We start from the raw sequence: 23,836 nt of genomic DNA on the forward strand, positions 1-23,836 counted from the left end.
AAATTTGCATGCAGTTAATGAATTCGAACTGAAGACCACCTTCCACAAACCAATGACTGATGCCCACATCCTGCATATAATTGCCAGTATATTTATATTGAATTCTGGTGTTGGTATAGAGGAGACCCCACTGCAAGTAGGTTTCTTACTCGAACATAATCCAAAGCAAAAATATGTAAATTGTTAGCAGATTTATTACTTTCAGAACTGAATCTGCTGTGTTTTTGCAACGGTAAAGTAGCTTGCTAGAAATAATTGTTTGCTTATGGTGGAAGGTGTAGCAATGCAATTGTGGATTACATGGAATCATTGAATAGATTTGATACTAAGTAAAAATTGAAAACAAGAACTGTTTTTAAACATTTTTCCTTCAGCAAATAGCTGTGGTTTGAACATGGCACTAAGTTTTGTGTTTTTGGAATGAAGTGTTCAAAATTATTTGCCTGAGATGATTAAAATGGATGTGAAAGATCCAATGGTACTATAGCTGTTGATATTGTACAGCAGTTGGTCCTCGTGCCCTGGCCTACATTCCTGTCTTAACTAACATCTCCAAAGTTCTGCTCATTAATCTCACTGTGGAATGTTGCTGTAAATGAGATGGCTGTTGTCTTTCTCAACAAGTTTCTGAACTCAAAGTGATTCATTGTATACAAAAGTATAGATTTGTGAGAGACTTGAAAAGGAGTTATGTAAATGCTAGTCTTTCATTGAATTTACACTTGAATTTTGGGGCAGAAATTCATAAACACTCCAAAGGTGTCAAATCTTCTGTCTTTGATGAAGAATTGAGCGCTCCTATAGATTATTCTCTGTTTTTCTTAAAAGGAACTAGTGATTATTGGTAAGTTAAGGACCTCTTATGTAGCTACTAGGCCTTGTTTTTAATAGATTTCCTCTGACACTGAGCAATCCTTGGTTAAGAGCTTCTCTGTAAAGCCCAAGAGACCAACATGTCATCCAACTGGAAGTGAAACAGACATAGTCTGTTAAAGTAGATGCTTGTGCAGAGCATTCACCAGCTGCTTATTGATTTTTTAATACATTTATTTTCAGAGGTTTGGTGAGAGCCACATTTGTCTTTTCATTGGAGGGTTGGGTTTTATTGCAATCATTAAAAACACAAAAATGGCTCCCGATTGGTCTTGGAAAAAAATATACCCAGCAATCAATATTGTCTAGCAAACGAATGCAAGGATCATCTTCCTGATCCTATGATGTATTCATACTCAGCTGTATAAAATAACAGTCTCCTGGGTACTGTGGAGGACTATTCAAGTATGGATTACTCTATCCTCAAGGTAGTTCATTAAACAGGAAGGCTGTGGGATGCACCAGGGGTTTAGTTCTTCCTATTAATAGATTTTACCTGTAGCAGTAGTAACAGTAATAGTACTCTCCTTCATTGTGACTACACTTTAAAGATTACCAAAATAGATAAATACAAACGTTTGTTTTGCAGGACCTTTCAGAAATGATGGATTAAAAGTATCTGATGTGATGCCCATAATGAAGGAAAAAGTTGCCTTTGTATCAGGTGGGTAAATTAACAACACTTACAATTTAGGACCGTTAGAGAAGTTGAGGTCAGGCTCAGCTGATGATTGATCTCTTTCACGCAGTGACAAAGCTAAGCAGACCAGGAATGTCTTGGTTTTGATTTGGTTGATTTCAGCTGGGGTGGCAGTCAGAGTGGTAAAAATAACATCCCTGTCTGTGGAGGATTGAAACTTGGCCAGGATGCTCTGGATTGCCACCTCACTAGTCCTGCTAAGCATGGTGGTGAGGTCAGGATTGGTCTTGGTTATAATGCTCCTTTTAATTGAATAACTAGCCAATGCTCACTGACAGTTTGCAGTGTTGGGTATTTGGCACATGTCTAACTGTACATCTTAAAAGAGTCACTTTCAGGAAAGGAGCAAGAAAATTGGGGAAAAGAGAATTTTAGTTCTAAAACATTGATTATTTTCAATATAAAAGATGAAAAAGCAGGTTTATGATATATCACAAATAGAGCACCCAACCTGCACTTACCCAGTGATACAGAGATAATACTCCGTACCAGCCTCCCCGAACAGGTGCCGGAATGTGCCGACTAGGGGCGTTTCACAGTAACTTCATTTGAAGCCTACTTGTGACAATAAGCGATTTTCATTTCATTTCATTTCAAGTTTGTCATCAAGGGGGACTATGGTGGCAGAGCTTGTTTGCAATGAGCTTAAGATCGTGGTTAGCTGAAGGTTATACATCTGGGAATACATTCTTGCTGGTTCTACGTCACGTGATGTGTAGAACCATCAGTAGAGTGTTTGCACGGGCTTTGGGCAGATCACCATCTTGATTGTGATAATAATAAACCTCATCATGTTTTACAAGAATCCAGAGTGTGGGCACCTCCATACCTTTTCTCTTTGCGCAAAAATAAATATTTTAAAAGTCTGCCTTACACACCATCTAGCAATTGACAACCCAACTATTGCTTCATAAGAAATAGGAGGAATGGACTGTACGACCCCTCAAGCCTGCTCCGCCTTTCATTCTGATCATGGCTGATGTTCTGTTTCAACTTTAACACCCACTGCTCATATCTCTTGATCTGCTGAGGCACCAAAAATCTACTTCAACTTAAATATACTCAACAGTATCTATAAGCCTCTGGGGTAATGAATTCCAAAAAATTACAAACATTTGAGTGAAGATATTTATCTTCATCTCAGTCCCATATGATCAGGCCCTTATTCGGAGACTGTGCTCCTGGCATTCCCGGTCACTAGCCAGGGGAAAATGAGCTCTACCTACCTATCAAGCCTCTTAAGAATCTCATGAATTTCAATCAGTTCACTTTTCATTCCAAACAAGAGAGAATATAGACCAGATTTACTCAGTCTCTCAGAGCACAACTCTCTCATCCCAGGAACCTATCTGTTTGAACCTTTGCTGTACAACATACAATGTAATGATATCTTTCCTTACAATATGGAGACTAAACTGCACACAGTACTTCAGGTGTGATCGCAGCAAGCTCTGCACAATTGTAGCGAGACTTCTGTATTTTAGTCTTTCAGTCCTTCTGCAATATATGCTAACATGTCACTTGGCCACTGTATCTGCATGCTAACTTCCTGTGGTTCCTCCTGCACATATACCCAAATCCCTCTGAACATCAAGAAGTAATATTCTGGTTTTCTGTTCTTTGTTATGGGCCAGGGTTTAGAGAACTCCAAGGTATATCATGGGGATCACCTGACCCGCGACTTTTACTAGATTGTGGTATGGGGAGCACACGCCCCACTCTACAGGTGTGGTGCAGCGGAAATTTAAAAGTAATTTTTAAAGCAAAACAATGTTTTTCTATGAACTCAGTTAACCTTTTTAAAACAGACAGTGAACATCTTAGCACCCATCAATTCAAATACAACCCACAAAGAATATTCTAAGTAATCCTTCAACCTTTCTTTTAACACACATAAGACAAAAGACTCTTTCTAACACAGAGATCAGGTTTAAATTCACTACTGAGAGCAGTTATCACTCTGAATTCACCAAATGATCAAGATATAGTTTTAGATGGAAGAGAGATCGAAATTACACTTTCTTTGGCTGCCTTCAGCTCCAACACGAAAACGAAACCAAAACACACAGACACACCCAAGCTTTTCCTCAAAGCGAAACTAAAGAGCAGAGCCAGAGTTCAGCTCCACCCACACTCTGACATCACTGCAGCCACTTGAGCAGACAAACATTTCTTAAAGTGACATTCCCATGACACATCCCCCGATGAAAAGAAAATAAACCATCAACTTCAAGATGGTTTCATTTTACACCTTTTCACTTTCCTTTAAGAAATGCAGACCGTAAATATACTTTATCGTTTAAAAAAACAACACACGCAAATAGGCATAATAACATAGTCCATTTCAGTTCTTCTTCCTGTAACTCGTCATCACATTCTTGACAAAGCATCGGCTATCACGTTTTCTCGTCCTGCCACATGTATTATTTTAAAATGAAATGGCTGTAACAATAAACTCCATCGAAACAGTCTGGTATTGTTATTCCGGAATGGCGCCTAAAACATCAGTGGATTATGATCAGTATAGATAATTGTGTCAGACGGATTGCTGGTCACATAAATTTGAAAATGTTGCAAAGCCAGCACCAAACTCCAAGTCTTCTTCTCAATTGTGGAATACGTCTTCTGGTGAGAATTCAATTTTTTTGAAAAATACCCAATATGCCTCTCTAGCCCTTTGTCGTCGTCTTGTAGGAGCACCGCACCTACACCCACATCACTCGTATCAACAGCCACTTGAATGCTTTTGTGTAATTTGGAATGGCTAACTCGGGAGCAGTGGTTAACACAGCCTTCAGGCTGTCAAATGCCTGTTGACACTCCGCTGTCCACTGGAATTTGATACGCTTCTTCAGCAAGTCCGTCAGTGGAGCGACCACACTGCTAAAACATGGTACAAATTTCCGGTAAAATCCACTCATACCCAGAAATCGCATTATTTCCCGTTGCATCGAGGGTATCGGAAACTCCCCAATAACTTTTGTTTTCACATCCTGTGGGACCATTCGACCCTGTCCGATTATATTGCCTAGCAAAGTGACGTGGGCTTTTCCAAATTCGCTTTTGGCTAGGTTTATCACCAAACCCGCCTCCTGAAGTCGATCAAATAATTCCATCAGATGTTTCAAATGTTCTTTCCATGTCTGGCTAAAAATTACCAGATCGTCAATGTATACCGCACAATTGGGTAATCCTGAAACAACTTTGTTAGTTAACCGTTGAAATGTGGCTGGGGCGTTTTTCATGCCAAATGGCATAACTTTGAATTGGTATGTACCATCTGGAGTCACAAAAGCTGAAATCTCCTTTGCCCTTTCGGATAAAGGTACCTGCCAGTAACCTTTAAGTAAATGCAATTTGGAAATAAAAGCGGATTGTCCCACCTTCTCAATGCAATCCTCCAAGCGTGGGATAGGATAGGAGTCCATTCTTGTAACTGCATTAACCTTTCTATAGTTCACACACAACCGTTGGGTACCATCCGGTTTTGGTACCATCACTATGGGTGAGCTCCATTGGCTGCAACCCACTTCAATTATGCTATTTTTAAGCATACTTTCAATCTCTTTGTTAACCTGTGCCAATTTTAAAAGGTCAAGTTTATATGGATGTTGTTTGATTGGAACAGCATTTCCCACATCTACATCATGTATAGCCATTTTAGTGCTTCCCAACTTATCTCCACAAACTTGCCCATGTGATATCAATATCTCTTTCAAGTCAATCCGTTTTTCCTCTGGAAGGTAACTCAACAATTTATCCCAATTTTTACGAGCATCCTCGTTTTCCAATTTAATTTGAGGTATGTCAAATTCACAGTCATCTGGATTTGGCTTGTCACTTTGAATAAGAATCATTAAAACCTTCTCCTTTTTCTCTCCTTTCCTTTCAAAGTTCCTTTTAAGCATATACACATAACACACTCGGTGAGTTTTCCTTCTATATGGCGTTCTTACCACATAATTCACCTCATGTAATTTCCTTTCAATCTGATAAGGTCCACAAAACCTTGCTTTTAAAGGTTCACCTACCACTGATAACAATACTAAAACTTTATCTCCAGAGGCAAAACTACGAACTTTGGATTTGTTGTCCGCTATCCGTTTCATCACATGTTGTGCAACTTTTAAAGATTGTCTCGCCAATTGCCCTGCTCTATTTAATTGTTCCCTAAAATTTGACAAGTAATCCACTAATGTAAGTTCCGACTGCTCACTCACCAATTTTTCCTTGATCAATTTAAGTGGTCCTCTTACCTCATGACCAAGAATTAGTTCAAAAGGACTGAATTTGGTTGACTCATTAGGTGCATGCGTAATTGCAAACAGTACGAATGGAATTCCTTTATCCCAATCCTCTGGATAATCTTGACAATAAGCCCTCAACATTGTCTTTAATGTCTGATGCCACCTTTCTAATGCTCTCTGCGATTCTGGATGGTACTCAATTGATTTGAATTGTTTTATTCCTAAGCTATCCATAACTCCTTTGAATAACCTTGAGGTAAAATTTGATCCTTGATCCAATTGTATTTCTGTGGGTAGTCCATATCTAGTAAAGAATTTAAGGAACTCCTCCACAATCTTTTTAGCTGTAATATTGCATACTGGAATGGCCTCTGGAAACCTAGCAGTCACATCCATTATAGTCAAAAGATATTGATTCCCACTTTTCGTTTTAGGAAGCGGTCCTACGCAATCAATTAGGACACTTGTAAAAAGGTACCTCAAATGCTGGAATGGGTATTAAGGGCGCTGGTTTTATCACTTGACATGTGTGACATGATCGACAAAATTTAACAACATCCGTATGTAGTCCCAGGCCAATAAAAATGTTTTTATATTTTAGCTTGAGTTTTCCTTACTCCCAAATGACCTCCCACTGGTACCTCATGTGCAACTCGCACCTCCTTTCTATACCTTACCGGCAATACTACTTGATGAACTTCTGCCCACTTTTCATCCGCTTGCATATGTAAAGGTCTCCATTTTCTCATCAAGACATCACATACGGTAATAACACTCTGGTATACACTCAGATTCCTTATCCGTGTATGCTTTCTGATACATCCGGTTTATTTCTACATCTTTCTGTTGTAACTCCGCCAATTTTCCTGAACTAAAAATATCTACCTCATCCTCCACCTGTTCTTGTTCTTTTTCAACCATCTGATCAAAAATCATTTCTGATAATTGCACTTCAACTTTATCTTCACTCTTTGATTTCTCCCCTTGGCTTAACCTGTGACTTTGCGATCTTGTTACTACACAATCCGGAAAAATCCCAGGATACTCGTCCTTCAACACTTCAGTTGTCTGATTTTCCACTGTGATTCAGCTACATCATTACCCAAGAAAACTGTATTCCTGGACATGATAGTTTCTCTATTATTCCTACTACCACTTCACCACTCTTCACTGGACTTTCCAACCTTACCTTACATAATGGAACACTACTCTTCTCACCCTGAATTCCACATATTACCACCTTTTCTGGCAATATTCCTCCCAAACTACATAACTCCTCATCTCTTACCATTAAAGATTGACTAGCTCCCATATCTCTTAAAATTGTGACATCTTTACCTGCTCCTCCTGATACACATGAGTAAACTTTACCCACAAAGCGATCTGGCACCTTCTTAACAATCACTCTTGACCAGGCCGTAGAATCTTTTGCACCTCCTTCACTTCACTTGGGCTTTCTTTTAACAAACCCCACTGTCTTATCCTGTTTTACCATATCAGCCTTCTCAGTACTTTTCTTCCACCACCAGCACTGTGACACTCTTCCACCTTCCTGGATTTCCTTTTTAATCTGAGGTACACTCTCCTTATTATCTCCCATCAGAGCACCTTTGCCTCTCCCACTTGAGTGTTTCTCATGTCCCCAGTTTCTATCCCTCACAGGCTGAAACTGATGTTGGAAACCAAGCTTTGATTTATGAACTAATTCATAATCATCTGCCATGTCTGCTACTAACCTCACAGTTTTAACCATTTGCTCTTCCACATGAGTTCTGACTGCATCAGGAATTGAATTTTTAAACTCCTCCAAAAGTGTAATTTCTCTGAGAGCTTCATACGTTTGGTCTATTTTCAAAGCCCTTATCCACCTATCAAAATTACTCTGTTTGCTCCTTTCAAAATCCATGTATGTTTGACCAAATTCTTTCGTTAAATTTCTAAACCTTTGTCTGTAGGCTTCAGGCACTAGCTCAATGCACTTAAGATGGATTTCTTCACCTCCTCATATGTCCCAGATACCTCCTCCAATAGTGATGCAAACACTTCACCAGCCCTACCCACCAGCTTTGTTTGAATCAGTAATACCCACATGTCCTGTGGCCATTTCATTTGTTTAACTACCTTGTCAAATGAAATGAAAAAGGCTTCTACCTCCTTCTCATCAAACCTTGGCACTGCGTGGACATATTTAAATAAATCCCCACCGAGTCTTCGACTATGACGCTCTTTCTCACTCTCCTCATCACTATCCTCCAACTGTACGTTTCCCTTTACGTCCACCAATTTTAACTGACTGTCATGTTTCATGGCCATTTTCGGAAGTTCAAACTCTCTCTCTTTATCTTTTCCCCTGATCTGTATCTCCCTTTCTCTTTCTTTTTGTTCTTCTTGGGCTATTCTTTCTGTTTTCCTATCTTCTCTCTCTTTTTCTTTTTCCTCGCTATCTCTTTCTTTTTCGTCTCTCTCTCTTTTGTATTCAAGCTGCTTTAATTCTTTCTCATGTTCCATTTGTTAATTTGTAACTGAATTTTTGTTATTTACAATGAGTCAAACTGTATCTCAGGCAATTTTAAATACTTAGCCACTGCCATAATTACCTCACCTTTTCGCATTTTGTCAGGTAATATTAACTGCAATGTTTTTGCCAACTCTAAAAGCTTGTTTTTAGTCTCTGTCCGTAAGGTACTGCGTGTGACCCTCTCCACCCCCCAAAACTTCAGACCTCTGAAAGAGCCATTGTCCACAACACACTCCCTACTTAAACTGAAATACCACACATGAAAAGCAACCACAATATTCTCACCCCTGACTGTCTTTAAGTTCACTAAGCCAATCCAATAGATAGACTTTTATCTCCCTTCTGCCCCCAATTTGTTATGGGCCAGGGTTTAGAGAACTCCAAAGTATATCATGGAGATCATCTGACTCACGACTTTTATTAGATTGTGGTATGGGGAGCACGCGGCCCACTCTACAGGTGTGGTGCAGCGGAAGTTTAAAACTGATTTTTAAAGCAAAACAATGTTTATTCTATTACCTCAGTTAACCTTTTTAAAACATACAGTGAACATCTTAGCACCCATCAATTCAAATACAACCCACAAAGAATACAACACTCTAAGTAATCCTTAAACTTTCCTTTTAACATCCATAAGACAAAAGACCCTTTCGAACACAGAGATCAGGTTTAAATTCACTACTGAGAGCGGTTATCACTCTGAATTCACCACATGATCAAGAGATAGTCTTTAGATGGCGGAGAGATTGAAATTACACTTTCTTTGGCTGCCTTCAGCTCCAACACCAGAATGATCAGGTTTAAATTCACTACTGAGAGCGGTTCCAGAGCCCATTTGCAGTATCTCTTCAGCCTGACATCTTTGCAGATCAGATAAACAGGTGGAGACCCAAGGGAGACCCCATGGTTTGCTAAGTCCAACACACAAAAAGTAAAAATAAAAAATTCAAATGAATTCTTAAACAGTAAAACTATGTTGAGTTATTTGGCTTACATGTTGAAAAATATAATTTCATTGCAGGAGGACGTGATAAGAGAGGTGGCCCAATTCTAACTTTCCCAGCACGGAGCAATCACGATAGAATAAAACAAGATGACCTCCGGCAACTTGTCACATATTTAGCAAGTGTACCCAGGTAAGGAATCAACGGTGTGTTTCAAACATTTTAGTGACAAACTTAGTGGTGGCACTTGTTCTTTAAAATGCATAGTGTATAGTGTATTTTGTATGTAAAATATTAAATATATTTGGAATTCAACACATTTTACAAACAGAGGATCTGTGCACACACTTTAGGGGTTAGAGTGAAGATCCGAGGCAGCATAAACTTGGAGAATGAAGAAGATATGGCATATCCCAGGAAAGTGAGTGCACACATGGAGGAGTTTCTGTTGTAGTTACAGGCCAGTCAGAAGTTGAAGGAGTGGAAGGCTTTCTTGTTGATGGGATCTTACTGGGTGCCTTTATGGTCACACGGGGGCAATCAACGATACCCTGCCCCAAGGAAAGGGAAACCCGTTGACTTCGGTCCCTGCAAGTCCATATAGGTCATTCAATGACTGTACTGTACAGCTATGCCATCATTGCAGCCATTTCTGAAATTCCACTCAGGTCCACAGCTGATCCTTGGAAGGAACCAGAAGCAAAGAAGATCAAAGTCATAGTGACTTGACAGCCACTAGCACGGCATTACAAACATGCAAGGTCTTTAGCAACAAGAGCAAAGAAGTCAGTGACCATCTGCCTGGAGAGTCACAGGCCGGGATTCTCCCTTCTGCGGACTAAGTCCACACGGCGGCGGGAAAACCGGCGCCAACGACTCCGACGTCAATGGCCCCCCAAGGAGAGGAATTCTCACCTAACTAGGGGGCTAGGTGGACGCCGGATGGGTTGGCGGCACTCCAGCTGGCGCCAAAGGGATGACGTGAGTTCGCACATGCACAGAACGACCGGTGTGATTCTGCACATACGCAGACCGGCCGCCGTGTTTTTGCGCATGCGCAGGGGTTTCTTGTCTCTGCGCCGGGCCCCGGGCAATATGGTGGAGCCCTACAGTGGTCTGGCGCAGAAGGAAGAAGTGCCCCCATGGAACAAGCCCACCCGCAGATCGGTGGGCCCCGATCACGGGCCAGGCCACCGTGCCCCCCCCCCCCCCCCCCCCCCCCCGGGGTCAGGTCCATCATGCCCCTCCGAGGACCGCCCACGCATACTTACCTGCCAGGTCCCGCCAGTGCGTGAGTTGAGTGATTCGCACCGGCGGGACTGGCTAAAAATGGACGGTCGCTCGACCCATCGGGGCCCGGAGAATTGCCAGGGGGGGCCGCTGCCAACATTCCCCGACCGGCGTGGCGGAAATCCCGCCCCGGCCCGAAAAACGGAGCCGGAGAACATGGCAGCCGGCGTCGGGGCGGGATTCGCGCCTCCCCCTGGGGATTCTCTGACCCGGCGGGGGGTCGGAGAATCCCGCCCACAGTCTCCTGCATCTCCAAGTAGCTTTAGTATGCTCCACGTATGCATTAGTAGATCCGGTGTTTAGGGCATGGCCTCTGCCGCTTTCCTGTTTTAAAAAAATATATCTGTCAACAAATTACATAGTCAACAAAAGATGCAACCAAATTGCGAACAGTTTGTCATTTTCACCCTTTTCTCCCCTTAATTTTCACAACATGCAGCAACCCCCCCCCTCCCTCGCCTCACTCAGCCCCCGACCCGACCCACTGGAGACAAACAAATATACAGACAGAAACAGCTTCCATCTTACTTAAAATCCCTCTTCTGACCATCTAAGAGTGAACATAATTTTCTCTAATTGTAAGAGCTCCATCTTTGGTGGCGACGCCGACCTCCACCCAATAGAATTCGCTGCCGGGTGATCAGAGTGGTGAACGCCGCGACATCGCCCCCCCCCAATCCCCTCCACTACCAATGGACATGGCATCATTCTCATCCTCACAATATCCGACAGTGTCTCGAAGATCGATGCCCAGAATCCCCCTAGCTTCGGGCAAGGCCAAAACATATTGATATGCTTCGCTGGCCTCGCTGGCACCTTTCACGTTTGTGTCTACCTCAGGGAAGAATCCATTCATTTGAGCCCGGCTTATATGAGCCCTGTGCACCACTATCAGGCTCATCAGGGCGATGTTGAATTCACCTAGTGCAAAATTTCACTCTAGCCACACTTCCGCTCCCCGCCCCCCCCGCAAGCTCTATCGCCAGCTCCTCCTCTCATTACCTTCTTATCTCCTCCACTGGCGCCTTCTCTGTTTCCAACAACCACCCATAAATATCTGCAATCTTCCCTTCCCCCAGTTCATCCTGAGTTAACAATCTATCCAGTCGAGTATACCATGCGCACAAAGTCCCGCAGCTCTATGTACCTGAATTCACTCCTCTCGGCAGGTGGTACTTCTCCTGCAACTCTTCTTGCCTCTCTATTGCATTCCAGCCCGCGTCCCTCTCACATGTACTCCTGCTTCTCTGGATTCTACTATTCCTGTATAGGGTGTTGCCCTTCATCACTGGGCCCAAAATCTTAGTTGATACGTCAGTGGCAACTGCGGCCTCCCTTTTAGAGAGGTACCATCCTATAATTGGTAGTGTCCCCTGCTCACCTTCCCCTGTGATGCCAGAGGGTGATGACCTTGTTTGAACATAAAGAACTGTTATGAGGGTCTCAAAGGTTGTTCATCTGGCCAAGACCGCTCAATTTGCTACCATCAGTTTGGATGTCCCAAAATAGTTCTAAACCCATGTGGGGAGGGAAGACTGGCTTTGTTCACATCACCCTCTGCTGGTAACAGCAAGGTTGGACATACCTTTTCCAGACCCAATAGTTATCTTCAAAAAAGGAACTGATTTAATCAGGCTATGATTGAAGAGGGGTAAGTTTATTGACTAAAAAAGGTAAGGAAAAATAGTAAAACACATGCATCTGCATTCATACGGATTAGAAGAAAGAACTGAGTCCAATAGAAAGTAAATACAAATAAAAAAGTATATGGAATAGTCCTTAAGTTGCAAGGAGTAGATAATCCCTATGAAAAGTTCAACTCGGGGACGGGGGGAGTTCAAGGTTCATTCAATATTGCCACCTCGGGGACAAGGGTCGCTCACAAGCCTGAAAAAAAGGTCAGCCCAGTGACACAGTGGTTAGCATTGCTGCCTCACAGCGCCAGGAACCCAAAAGATTCCGGTTTTGGGTGACTGTGTAGACTTTGCACGTTCACCTCTTATCTGCGTGGGTTTCCTCCCATCGTCCAAAGTTGTTAAGGTTAAGTGGGTTGGCTATGCTAAATTGCCCCTTAGTGTCCAAAGATTAGGTGGGGTTACGGGATTGTCAGGGTGTGGGCCTAGGTAGAGTATTCTTTCAAAGGTTCGGTGCAGAATCTAGGGGCCAAATGGCCTCCTTCTGCACAGTAGCGATTCTATGGCTCTGCGACACATGTTACAAATCTATTCTGGTGTGGTTACCTTTGGCTGGCGAGTAGCCGATACAGGTGGTGTGTGATTTGGTAGAGATACATCAGTCCTTTTTTCCAGCTATGATCTTTTGCTGGCTGATTAACTTCCACAGTCAGTGAGAGAGTTTTTCCAGCTGCTTTTCTTCACAGCACACAGACACACTGGCAGGGCAAACAGGCAGGCAAAAGATTGCTTTTAACCCCCTTCTTTGTGTATTCCAGTGGACCCGGAATCCATCAGTAGACCTCGGGAGGCAATCATGCAGGGTCCTTTTGATGAGAAAGCCATTCTGTTCATTTGCCTTTACCGAGGATGGTAATCAATTTTTGGATGCTTTTAGAAGTATCTTGACTGGAAACACAGGAAGGGATGCCAAAGTCACGAGAAATACGCTGCCGTCATTCCTCAGTGGCTAACTGCACATTCACAGCCATCTTCAGGGTTTATTCCATTTTAAAAATCCAAAAACTCAGGGATTTTTAAAGACCAGTATTTCTGTGTATAATTCCCTTTTTTCCCTCCATCCTCATGACAGACATTAGACATGGGGGTGGAGTAGGCCATTCAGCCCCTTGAGCCTGCTTCACCATTCAATACGAATATAGTCACATTCTCATCTACCCAATGAGCTATGATTCCAGTTGATATTATAACTGGACAGGAAGATCCCAGAATGGAACCCTGGCTCAAAAGACCACAACTTTTACTTTCTTTAAATAAAATGTGGAGGAACAGAGTCACAGGACCGCTAATTAGTTTTGACACAAAAAAACATTAAACATGCAACGTTGGATTACTCTACAATACCCCTTTACTCCCCTCCTAGCTTAATAGATACATACAGATTTAAAGATTAAAATGGATTACAATGTACATCTTAAACTGCAAAGGTGTCATGACAAAAATCCCTTTAAGCAAAAGATGACAGTGGTCAAATACACACACTCCACTCTGAACCAAGTTAATGTCTGTGGATTTGCCCTCAGAAAGCCCCCAGATTGGATTGGATTGGATTTGTTTATTGTCACGTGTACCGAGGTACAGTGAAAAGTATTTTTCTGCGAGCAGCTAAACAGATCATTAAGTACATGGAAAGAAAAGTGAATAAAAGAAAATACATAATAGGGCAACACAAGGTACACAATGTAAATTTTAAAATATTAGAACGTGTATAAGTTAAGTAAAAAGTGGATCTGTTGGGGAGAGCTCGCAGAGAGTCGCCTCGCTCCGGCGCCATCTTGTTGATGATCATACAAGAGTTTCCAAACTCCAATCCCAAATACGTGCTTTAAAATCTTCCCTCATAATAATGTATTCCCTAGTAGCTTTCATTCTGAAAGCCAGTCCAGGGTTTACTTTTAACCCAAGCTTCTGCTCCGCATTTAACAATGAATCCAGTCCAGGATTTTACCCCCTTTTAGGTTTCCTTTGTCTTCACTGCCTTTACACAAACTCAGAGATCCAGCCACTGGTTTCCATCGGTATTTCACCTCGTGTTCCAAAGGCTGTAGTAAAATCTCACTAGCCTGAAAATCACTTTGTATATCTTTATGGCCTCCCAAAATCAAATGCCTTTTCAACTCTGACTTTGAACAGTGAACTGTTCTTGTACCTTTAACCTCAGACTTCTTGGAAACCTCACTTCGTTTTTCTAGTTTCCGTAACCAACTGCTTTTCAGATCTCTGCACTTGTTTTTTTAGCCATGCTTTTCTTCTTGCAAAGTTGAGAGAGATGTTCCCGCTCCAGTTTTCGAAACCAACTGCTTCTAGTAGAGCTGTGAGAGCTGAATTCTCTCACTACATATCTCCAACTAGAATCAAATTGTCTAAACTGAAACTTAAAAGCTTCTCTACCTCACAAACCTCAGTTGTTAAATAATACCCACATGCCTTTTATTTATTCTTCATGCCATGGCCCTCTCTAAGCACAATAGAAACACAGTTGGAACTCCACATACCTTTGTCCGGCATGGAGATTTTATTAAAGGCATTTTCAATACAAAAATAACCATGAAGTACAAAAGCCAACCACAGCAATAGGAAATAAGCCCCTACTCCTCCCGCACGCCCCCCACACATCCCGCTGCCACCTCGGCACCTGCCCCTTTTCCAGTTTTTCACCCCAACCCCCACCCAATCAGAAAAAAAAACAACCCTCTTCTCTCCTCCCCCCCCCCCACCCCCGACGACACAATACGCCTTAAAGAAGTTGATGAAGAGCTTCCACCTTGAGGTGAACCTTTCCTTTGCATCTGACATGGCAAATTTGATATTTTCTAAATGCAGGAATTCTGCCACATCCCTCACCCATACCCCGGCCTTCGGTGGCCCTGAGTCCCGCCAGCACAACAAAATCCGTCTCCGGGCTGTCAGGGAGGCAATGGCCAACACACCGGCCTCACTCCCCATCTGCACTCCCGGATCCTCTGATACGCTGGGCTGGTTTAGCACAGCGGGCTAAACAGCTGGCTTGTAAAGCAGAACAAGGCCAGCAGCGCGGGTTCAATTCCTGTACCAGCCTTCCCGAACAGGCGGCGGAATGTGGTGACTAGGGGCTTTTCACAGTAACTTCATTTGAAGCCTACTTGTGATAATAAGCAATTTTCATTTTCATTTCACTCCAAATATCGTCACCTCCGGACGCGGGGCTACCTCTACCCTAAAAATCTTTGTTATTACATCTGAAAACCCCTTCCAATACCCCATCAACCTCAGACATGCCCAAAACATATGTGCATAATTTGCTGGCCCCTCGGCAGCCACCTATCCTCCACCCCTGGAAAGAACGACTCATCCTGAACACAGTCATGTGGCCTTGTGCATCACCTTAAACTGGATAAGGCCTAGCCTTACAGACAATAGATAAGTATTCACCCTCCACAGAGCTTCATTCCACACTCCAACTCCCCCTCCAAAGAGCTTCACTCCATACTCCAGCTCCCAACGCCCCACCCAACTCCTCCTCCCACTTGCACCTGACCTTCTCCATGGGAGCACACTCCCTCTTCATCAACTCCCCATTCATGTCCGCAACTCTGCCCTTACCTATTTCATCCTTGGACAGAAGCTTATAGGGGCTGGTTTAGCACAGTGGGCTAAACAGCTGGCTTGTAATGCTGAACAAGGTCAGCAGCGTGGGTTCAATTCCCTCCTCTAACAGGCGCCGGAATGTGGTGACTAGGGGCTTTTCACAGTAACTTCATTGAAGCCTACTTGTGACAATAAGCAATTATTATTATTATTATCCTGCAGCACCGGGGGTGGCAGCATCAGAAACGACGGCACCTCTTTCCTCATAAAGTCCCTAACCTGCAGATACCGAAACCCATTCCTGTTCGGTAACTGGTACTTTCCCTCCAGCTCTTCTAGGCCTGCAAACTCTCCCTACAAACAAATCCCTAAAATATTCTACCCCCACCTGCCTCCACCCCCAAAACCTCGCATCCAACCCCACTGGGGCAAACCTGTGATTATCCCAAATCGGTGCCTACAGAGACATGCCTTTCAATCTGAAATGCTGCCGACACTGGTCCCAAACCCTCAGTGCTGATACCACCACATGGCTGAGGGAGTACCTGACCGGCGAGAATGGGAGGGGCACCAAGAACAGTGCCCTCAGGCTCCTGCACTGCACATTTCCGTATCATTGAAATATTCAACAAGCTCGGCAGTGCTAACCACCCCCCCCAACCCCACACCTTCGATGCCTCTCCAAAAACACCCTTCCTAACCCACAGAGCTTTCCCCGCCCACACAAACCTCAAGTTCATCCCATTTACCTTCCCAAAAATGGACTTGAGCAAAACAATCGGGAGGTTTTGAAACCTAAACATAAACTTCGGTAACACCATCATCTTTACCGTCTGTACCCAGCCAGCCAACGACAATGCCAATGGCAACACATCCCACCTCTTAAAGTTCCGTCCATCAGCCGTGCCAAGTTATGCAACTGGACCCTGCTCCGTGCCATCTGTATCCCAAGGTAGTGAAAACTTGTCCCCCACCAACCAAAGTGGCAATTCCCCCAGCCTCCTCTCCAGTTCCCGCGCATTAATTGGAAATACCTCGCTTTTCCCCACATTAAGCTAGTACCCCGAAAAGCAGCCAAACTCCCCCCAAAAAACCATGATCTTATCAAAGCTTCCGACTGGATCTGAAATATGCAACCTAGGAGATCATCCACATGCATAGAACCTCAGTGCACCCCCCCACCCCCACCCCGCTCAATACCCCTCCCCTCCCTCAAAGCTCAATCACCTGGACTAAGAGCAGCGGAGAGAACCTAGCACACCCAGCATACAATCCTCTATTGCTAGCACCTTCGCCAACAACATTGCATTTACATTCAACGGTGAGATTGGGTGGTACGAACCACACTGTTCCAGGTTCTTGTCCTTCTTTAGAATGAGTGATATGGAAGCCTGGGGCATCATGGGGAGGGGGGGAGCTCGTATCTCACCATCGACACATTATACATCTCCACTCGCAGAGGCCCAGCTCCAACCCAAACGTCTTATAGAACTCGACTGGGAACACATCCGGAACCGGGCCCTTTCCCGCCTGCATTGACCCCACGCAATCCATTATCTCCCTCAACCCGATCGGGATCCCAGCCCCTGCACCTTCGCCTCCTCAACCCTCGGCAACTCCAACCAGCCCAAAAACAGCCTCATCCCTTCATCCCCACCAAAGGCTCTGAATCATACAATCGCCTGTAAAAAACCTCAAAAACCCCATTCCCCCCCTCCGGCTCCGATATCACCTCGACCCTATCATCTCCCACCCTCCCAATTTCCCTCACCGCCGCTTGCTTCCTCAACTGGTGTGTGAGAACCTTGCTAGCTTTCTCACAATGCTCACATACCACCCGTCTGGCTCTATGCAATTGCCCCACCATATTTCTCATGAACACCATCCCGAATATCTCCAATCCACCCTCAGAATATCGTCCACCACCTCACACCTCTCAGCCCCCTACATTCACTCCCTGTGCGCCCAAATCGATATAAAGTCCCCCCTTCAGCGCCTCTCACAACGTGGAGGCAGAAACCTCCCCCGTCTTATTCTGCTCCACATAATTTTGGATGGCCACCCTCACCCTTTCACAATCCCCCTTATCCATCAACAACCCCACAACCAACCTCCTCTCTGGCTTCTGAGCCTCCCCCGTCACCACCCGTAAGTCCACCCAATGCAGCATGTGGTCAGAAACCACAATCGCCAAATGCTCCGATCCAGCTATCCCTGCCAACAGAGCTTTATCCCAGACAAGGAAATCAATCCGGGAGTTCGCCCGGTGCATGTGCAAGAAATACGAAAACTCCAACAGCCTCAGCCTCTCAAACCGCCATAGGTCTCCCTCTCCCCCCAACCGTTCCACAATAATAGACGATGAGTGATAAACCTAATTGAAGCTTTAATACACTAAACAGCAAGCCTCTTGCCGTTGACCCGAACTGGGTCCGGAGGCGGAGACTTGCCACTTTTATACAGAAACCTGAGGGGAGGAGCCACAGGCGGAGCCATCCTGGACAAGCCGAGGCATGTACAATACAGCGCAGTGAATATAAGACAATAACGTGGTTTACCACATTCACCCCCTGTTTAAAAAAAGTCCGGCGAAGGTGAAGTGGTCTTAAAGGTCCAGTCTGTCGAAGGCCTTGACCTTCCGCTGTGACCGCCTCAGTCCCGGCTGTGCTGTGGGCGCCTGCGTCGAAACCTGCGCGTCCGGGAGCGTGTTGTCATCTTCTTCTTCACCCGGATGTTGAGTCGGCGAAGGGGGAGGGCAGTGTATGGCCGGAGGTGGTGGTGCCTGTCCTCGGTGGGCCTGCGGGAGTCGGTGCGTGAGGGAGGTGGGCGGAGGTGGCGGAAGACGGTGTCGGGTGGTGTATGGTGGTGATGGTTGCCGTGGAGCCTGCAGGAGCCAAATCCCGAAGGGAGACTGTGTTCTGCCGCCCGTCTTGGTGTGTCACGTAGGCATATTGGGGGTTTGCATGGAGCAGCAGGACCTTATCGACGAGGGGGTCGGTTTTATGCTCCTCGCATGCTTGCGGAGAGGAATGGGTCCCGGGACTGTCAGCCAGGACGGAAGCGAGACCCTGGAGGTGGACTTCCTGGGGAAGGCAAACATACGCTCATGATGAGTCTCGTAGTGGCCATACATAGAAGCGACCGGATGGAGTGGAGCACATCGGGGAGGACCTCCTGCCTGCGGGAGACTGGGAGACTTTTCGACCGTAGGGCCAGGAGGATGGCCTTCCAGACCGTCGCGTTCTCCCTCTCCACCTGTCCGTTTCCCCGGGGGTTATAGCTGGTCGTCCTGCTGGAGGCGATGCCTTTGCTGAGCAGGAATGACGCAACTCGTCGCTCATAAAGGAGGAGCCCCGATTACTGTGGATGTAGGCGGGGAACCCGAACAGGATGAAAAGGCTGTGCAGGGCCTTGATAACGGAGGCAGAGGTCATGTCAGAGCAGGGGATGGCGAAGGGGAATGTGGAGTACTCGTCAACGATGTTGAGGACGTACACGATACGGTCAGTGGAGGGGAGGGGCCCTTTGAAGTCCATGCTGAGGCACTCAAAAGGGCGTGAGGCCTTTACCAGATGTGCTCTGTCTGGCCGATAGAAATGCTGTTTGCACTCTGCGCAGACCTGGCAGTCCCTGGTCACCCACCTGACCTCCTCGATGGAGTAGGGCAGGTTGCGAGCCTTGATAAAGTGGAAAAAGCGGGTGACCCCCAGATGACAGAGGTCGTTATGGAGGGTATGGAGTCGGTCTACTTGTGTGCTGACACACGTACCGCGGGATAGGGCATCTGGGGGCTCATTGAGCTTCCTAGGTCGATACAAGATATCATAGCGGTAGGTGGAGAGCTCGATCCTCGACCTCAGAATCTTGTCATTCCTCATCTTGCCCCGCTGTGTGATATTGAACATGAAGGCAAACGACCATTGGTCAGTGAGGCGAGTGAATTGCCTGCCGGCCAGGTAATGCTTCCAATGTCTCACAGCTTCTACTATGGCTTGGGCCCCCTTTTTGACAGAGGAGTGTCGGATTTCGGAGGCATGGAGGATACGGGAGAAGAAAGCCACGGGCCTGCCTGTCTGGTTGAGTGTAGCGGCCAGAGCAAAGTATGACGCATTGCTCTCCACTTGTAAAGGGAAGGACTCATCCACAGCGTACATCGCGGCTTTGGCGATGTCTGCTTTGATGTGATTGAAGGCCAGTCGGGCCTCAGTCGTCAGGGGAAACGTGGTGGACTTGATCAGTGGGCGGGCCTTGTCCGCGTAGTTGGGGACCCAATGGGCGTAGTAAGAGAAGAACCCCAGGCATCTCTTCAGGGCCTTGGGGTAGTGGGGGAGGGGGTGTTCCAGGAGGGGGCGCATGCGGTCGGGGTCGGGCCGTGGGACTCCGTGTTCCACGACTTAGCTGAGGATGGCCAGGCGGGTTGTGCGAAAGACGCATTTCTCTCTATTATAAGTTAGGTTTAGGAGTTCTGCGGTGTGGAGGAAGCGGTGTTCTCATCATGGTCCTGCTGGTCACGGCCGCAGATGGTGACGTTGTCTAGGTACGGGAACGTGGGCCGCAGCCCGTACTTGTCAACCATTCAGTCCCTTTGGAAGACCGAGACCCTGTTGGTAACGCCGAAGGGGACCCTGAGGAAGTGGTAGAGGCGGCCATCTGCCTCGAAGGCAGTGTATTGGCGGTCCTCCGGGCGGATAGGGAGTTGGTGGTACGCAGACTTCAAGTCAACTGTGGAGAAGACTCGATACTGCGTAATCTGATTGACCATGTCAGATATGCGGGGGAGGGGGTACGCATCGGGCTGCGTGTACCGGTTGATGGTCTGGCTATAATCGATGACCATCTGGTGCTTCTCCCCAGTCTTGACGACCACCACTTAGGCCCTCCAGGGGCAGTTACTAGCCTCAATGATCCCCTCTTGCAGGAGTCTCTGGACCTCTGACCTGATGAAGGCCCTGTCCTGGGTACTGTAGTGTCTGATTCTGGTAGCGACGAGCATACAGTCCAGGGTGAGGTTTGCGAAGAGGGAGGGTGGGGCAACATTAAGGGTCGCAAGGCTACAGACGGTGATGGGGGGCAGGGGTCCGTTGAACTTTAGGGTAAGGCTCTGGAGATGGCACTGGAAGTCGAGCCCCAGTAATAGGGCAGCGCAGAGATGGAGGAGGATGTAGAGCCTAAGGTTGGTGTACTCTACGCCTTGCACAGTGAGGGTCGCGACACAGTACCCCCGGATTTCTACTGCATGGGATCCGGAAGCCAGGGAGATTTTCTGCGTCGTGGGTAGGATGGGGAGGGAGCAGTGCCTTACCGTATCTGGGTGTATGAAGCTGTCTGTGCTCCCGTAGTCGAAAAGGCAGGCTGTCTCGTGCCCGTTGATCCGGATGGTCATCGTGGACTTCGTAAGGTGGTGTGGCCGGGACTGGTCGAGTGTGACGGGGGCGAGAGTCGGAAGGCGATCGGAAGGCCGGTCGGAGGTGGCGGCGGCCAGCGTACGGTCGGGTGAGCAGGGCTCCCGGGAGGCCGTGGAGTGGTCCCAAGATGGCGGCCCCCATGAGTCGCCTGTGGCGGGTGAGGTGCAAGATGGCGTCCAAGATGGCGGCCCCCGTGGGTCGCACATGTCGGCTGAAATTAAAGATGGCGGCGCCCACGGGTTGCACATGGCAGGTGGCGCGGCAGCTGGGGTGGCCCCGACAGGCAGCAGGCAGCGCTGCTGGGCCTGGAAGATTTAGGGGGGTTCGGGCCAGGCAGGCTTTTGCGAAGTGTCCCTTCTTCCCACATCTGTTACAAGTTGCGTTCCATGCCAGGCAGCATTGTCGGGGGTGATTACTCTGGCAGCAGAAGTAGCACTTCGGGCCTCCGGCCTTGGCGGGCCGCTGCGCGGCGCAGGCTTGCATCGCACCCGGGTCGGTTGATGGCTGCACCCACGAGGCCCACGAGGATGGTGCGCGGTCGGAGGGTAGGCCCCCATGTTCTGGGAGGCCACCTACAGTGAGTTGGAGAGTTGTACTGTCTCTGGGAGGCCAAGTACCCCCCTTCTAATAATCGTTGGCGGATATAGTTCGAGTGTATGCCCGCGACATAGGCATCCCTGATCAGCAGCTCTGCGTGCTGGGTAGCCGATATCGCCCGGCAGTCACAGTTCCGGCAGAACATGCAAGGCATGCAGGAATTCTGCGAGTGATTCCCCAGGGCGTTGCCGTCTCGTGGCGAGGAGGTGCCTAGCATATACCTGGTTAACGGATTTTACGTAATGTCCCTTAGCAGCGTTATTGCCTCTGTGTGCGAGGGGGCATCCCTGATGAGGTTAAAGACTCTTGGGCTCACCGGTGCGTGGAGGACCTGCTTCTTCTGGAGGTCTGTGAAATCTTTGTTGAAAGATGCGAGGTACGCCTCGAAGCTGCTTAGCCAGTGTTCAAACATCTCTGTAGCGTCAGCTGCTTGTGGGTCCAGTTGCAAGTGATCAGGCTTGAGTGAGGAGTTCACCTTGAGTGAAAAGTCCATCTTTAGAAGTTTTGTGTATTAAATTGATGCACCATCAATAATAGACGACGAGTGATAAACGTAACTGAGGCTTTAATACACTAAACAGCAAGCCTCCTGCCTCTGGACCCAAACTGGTCCGGAGGCAGCGACTTGCCACTTTTGTACAGAAGCCTGAGGGGAGGAGCCACAGCCTGGACAAGCCCAGGCATGTACAATACAGCACAGTGAATATAAGACAATAATGTGGTTTACCACACCCTTGCAGCTCCTTTGCAATGGCTGCAACCTTCAAGGACGTGGGACATAACTGGTCCAGTCTAGGATCCAGCACCGTATTAAAATCCCCCCCATAATCAGCCGGTTCGTGTCCAGGTCCGGAATCTTTGCTAAAACCCGCCTCAAAAAATCCACATCTTCCCAACTTGGGAAATATACATTCACTATCACCACCGGCGTCTCCTCCAGCTTCCTACTCACCATCACAAACCTATCCCTGAGTTACTTACAATACTCCCACCTCAAAAGCCACCCTCTTATTGATCAGCACCAGCACCCTCCTTGTCTTCTATCCAACCCTGAAAAGAACAACTGCCCACCCAACCCTTCCTCAGCCCGGTCTGGTCCCCCGGCTTCAAGTGTATCTCCTGAAGAAACACCACGTCCGCCTTCAAACCCCACAAGACCATTTAACCGGTCCATTCAAACCTCGACTGCTCCATGTAAACAACTGGGTGACAGGGCTACCCACTCCACCCCCCCCCCTCACCGATCAACCATAGCCCGTCTTTAACCAGCTCCCCCGGGTCCATGCCTCGCTCACCCTCGGGCCTTCCCTGAGATGTCCACCGCCATCTCCCCAGAACCAACTGTGCAAGACCAACTCCAGCCACGTCAGCATTGTCCCCTCCTCCTCACCCCATGACCAAAGAAAATCAGAACCCAACCACCCCATTCCCTCCACAGATCGACCCCCACTTCACTCCCATTAACTAGCCAACCAGTTAGCATGGTGACCCCACTCGAAACCATCGCCTACCCCCTCTTCCCACCCAGCCACCCTTCACCCGCAATTCCCCGAACTGCAGAACACATTTACCCACTCCGCATGCAGATACATTAAATAAACAAAACCGCAGACCCAAATTCCGCACATTAACATCTCCAATCCATGGTCTCTCATAAATTGACTCGCATCCTCTGATGTGTCAAAATAAAACTCTTGATTCTGATGCGTGACTCACAGATGAGCAGGATACAACACCCCAATCTTCACTCCTTCATTGTAGAGGGCAGCCTTGATACGATTGAAGTCAGCCCATGATTGGCCAATTCCGCATTCAGTTCCTGGTAGATCCTTGGGACGTTTCCTTCCCAGGTACACTTTCTCTTCTCCTTTGCCCACCTGAATACCTTTTCCTTGTTGAGAAAGCAATGCAGCCGCATTTCCATAGCCCTTGGCAGCTCTGCCGCCTTCGCCCATCTCCTCAACCCCCTGTGTGCGCTCGATCCACTTTGGGGGGGGGGGG

General features: G+C 46.8%; 1 protein-coding gene across 3 annotated transcripts in view; it reads left to right on the plus strand.

Annotated features, from left to right (window-relative positions):
• kalrna (kalirin RhoGEF kinase a) overlaps positions 1-23,836 on the plus strand; it is a 1,210,365-nt gene that overhangs the window by 423,467 nt on the left and 763,062 nt on the right. For all 3 annotated transcript variants that reach the window (XM_072475613.1, XM_072475615.1, XM_072475625.1), the window contains exons 2-3: positions 1,463-1,537; positions 9,360-9,474. In XM_072475613.1, the coding sequence (XP_072331714.1) occupies positions 1,463-1,537; positions 9,360-9,474 (190 nt within the window). The remainder of the gene's footprint in view (positions 1-1,462; positions 1,538-9,359; positions 9,475-23,836) is intronic.

Source organism: Scyliorhinus torazame, chromosome 2 (genome assembly GCF_047496885.1).
Source record: "Scyliorhinus torazame isolate Kashiwa2021f chromosome 2, sScyTor2.1, whole genome shotgun sequence".
Lineage (NCBI taxonomy): Eukaryota > Metazoa > Chordata > Chondrichthyes > Carcharhiniformes > Scyliorhinidae > Scyliorhinus > Scyliorhinus torazame.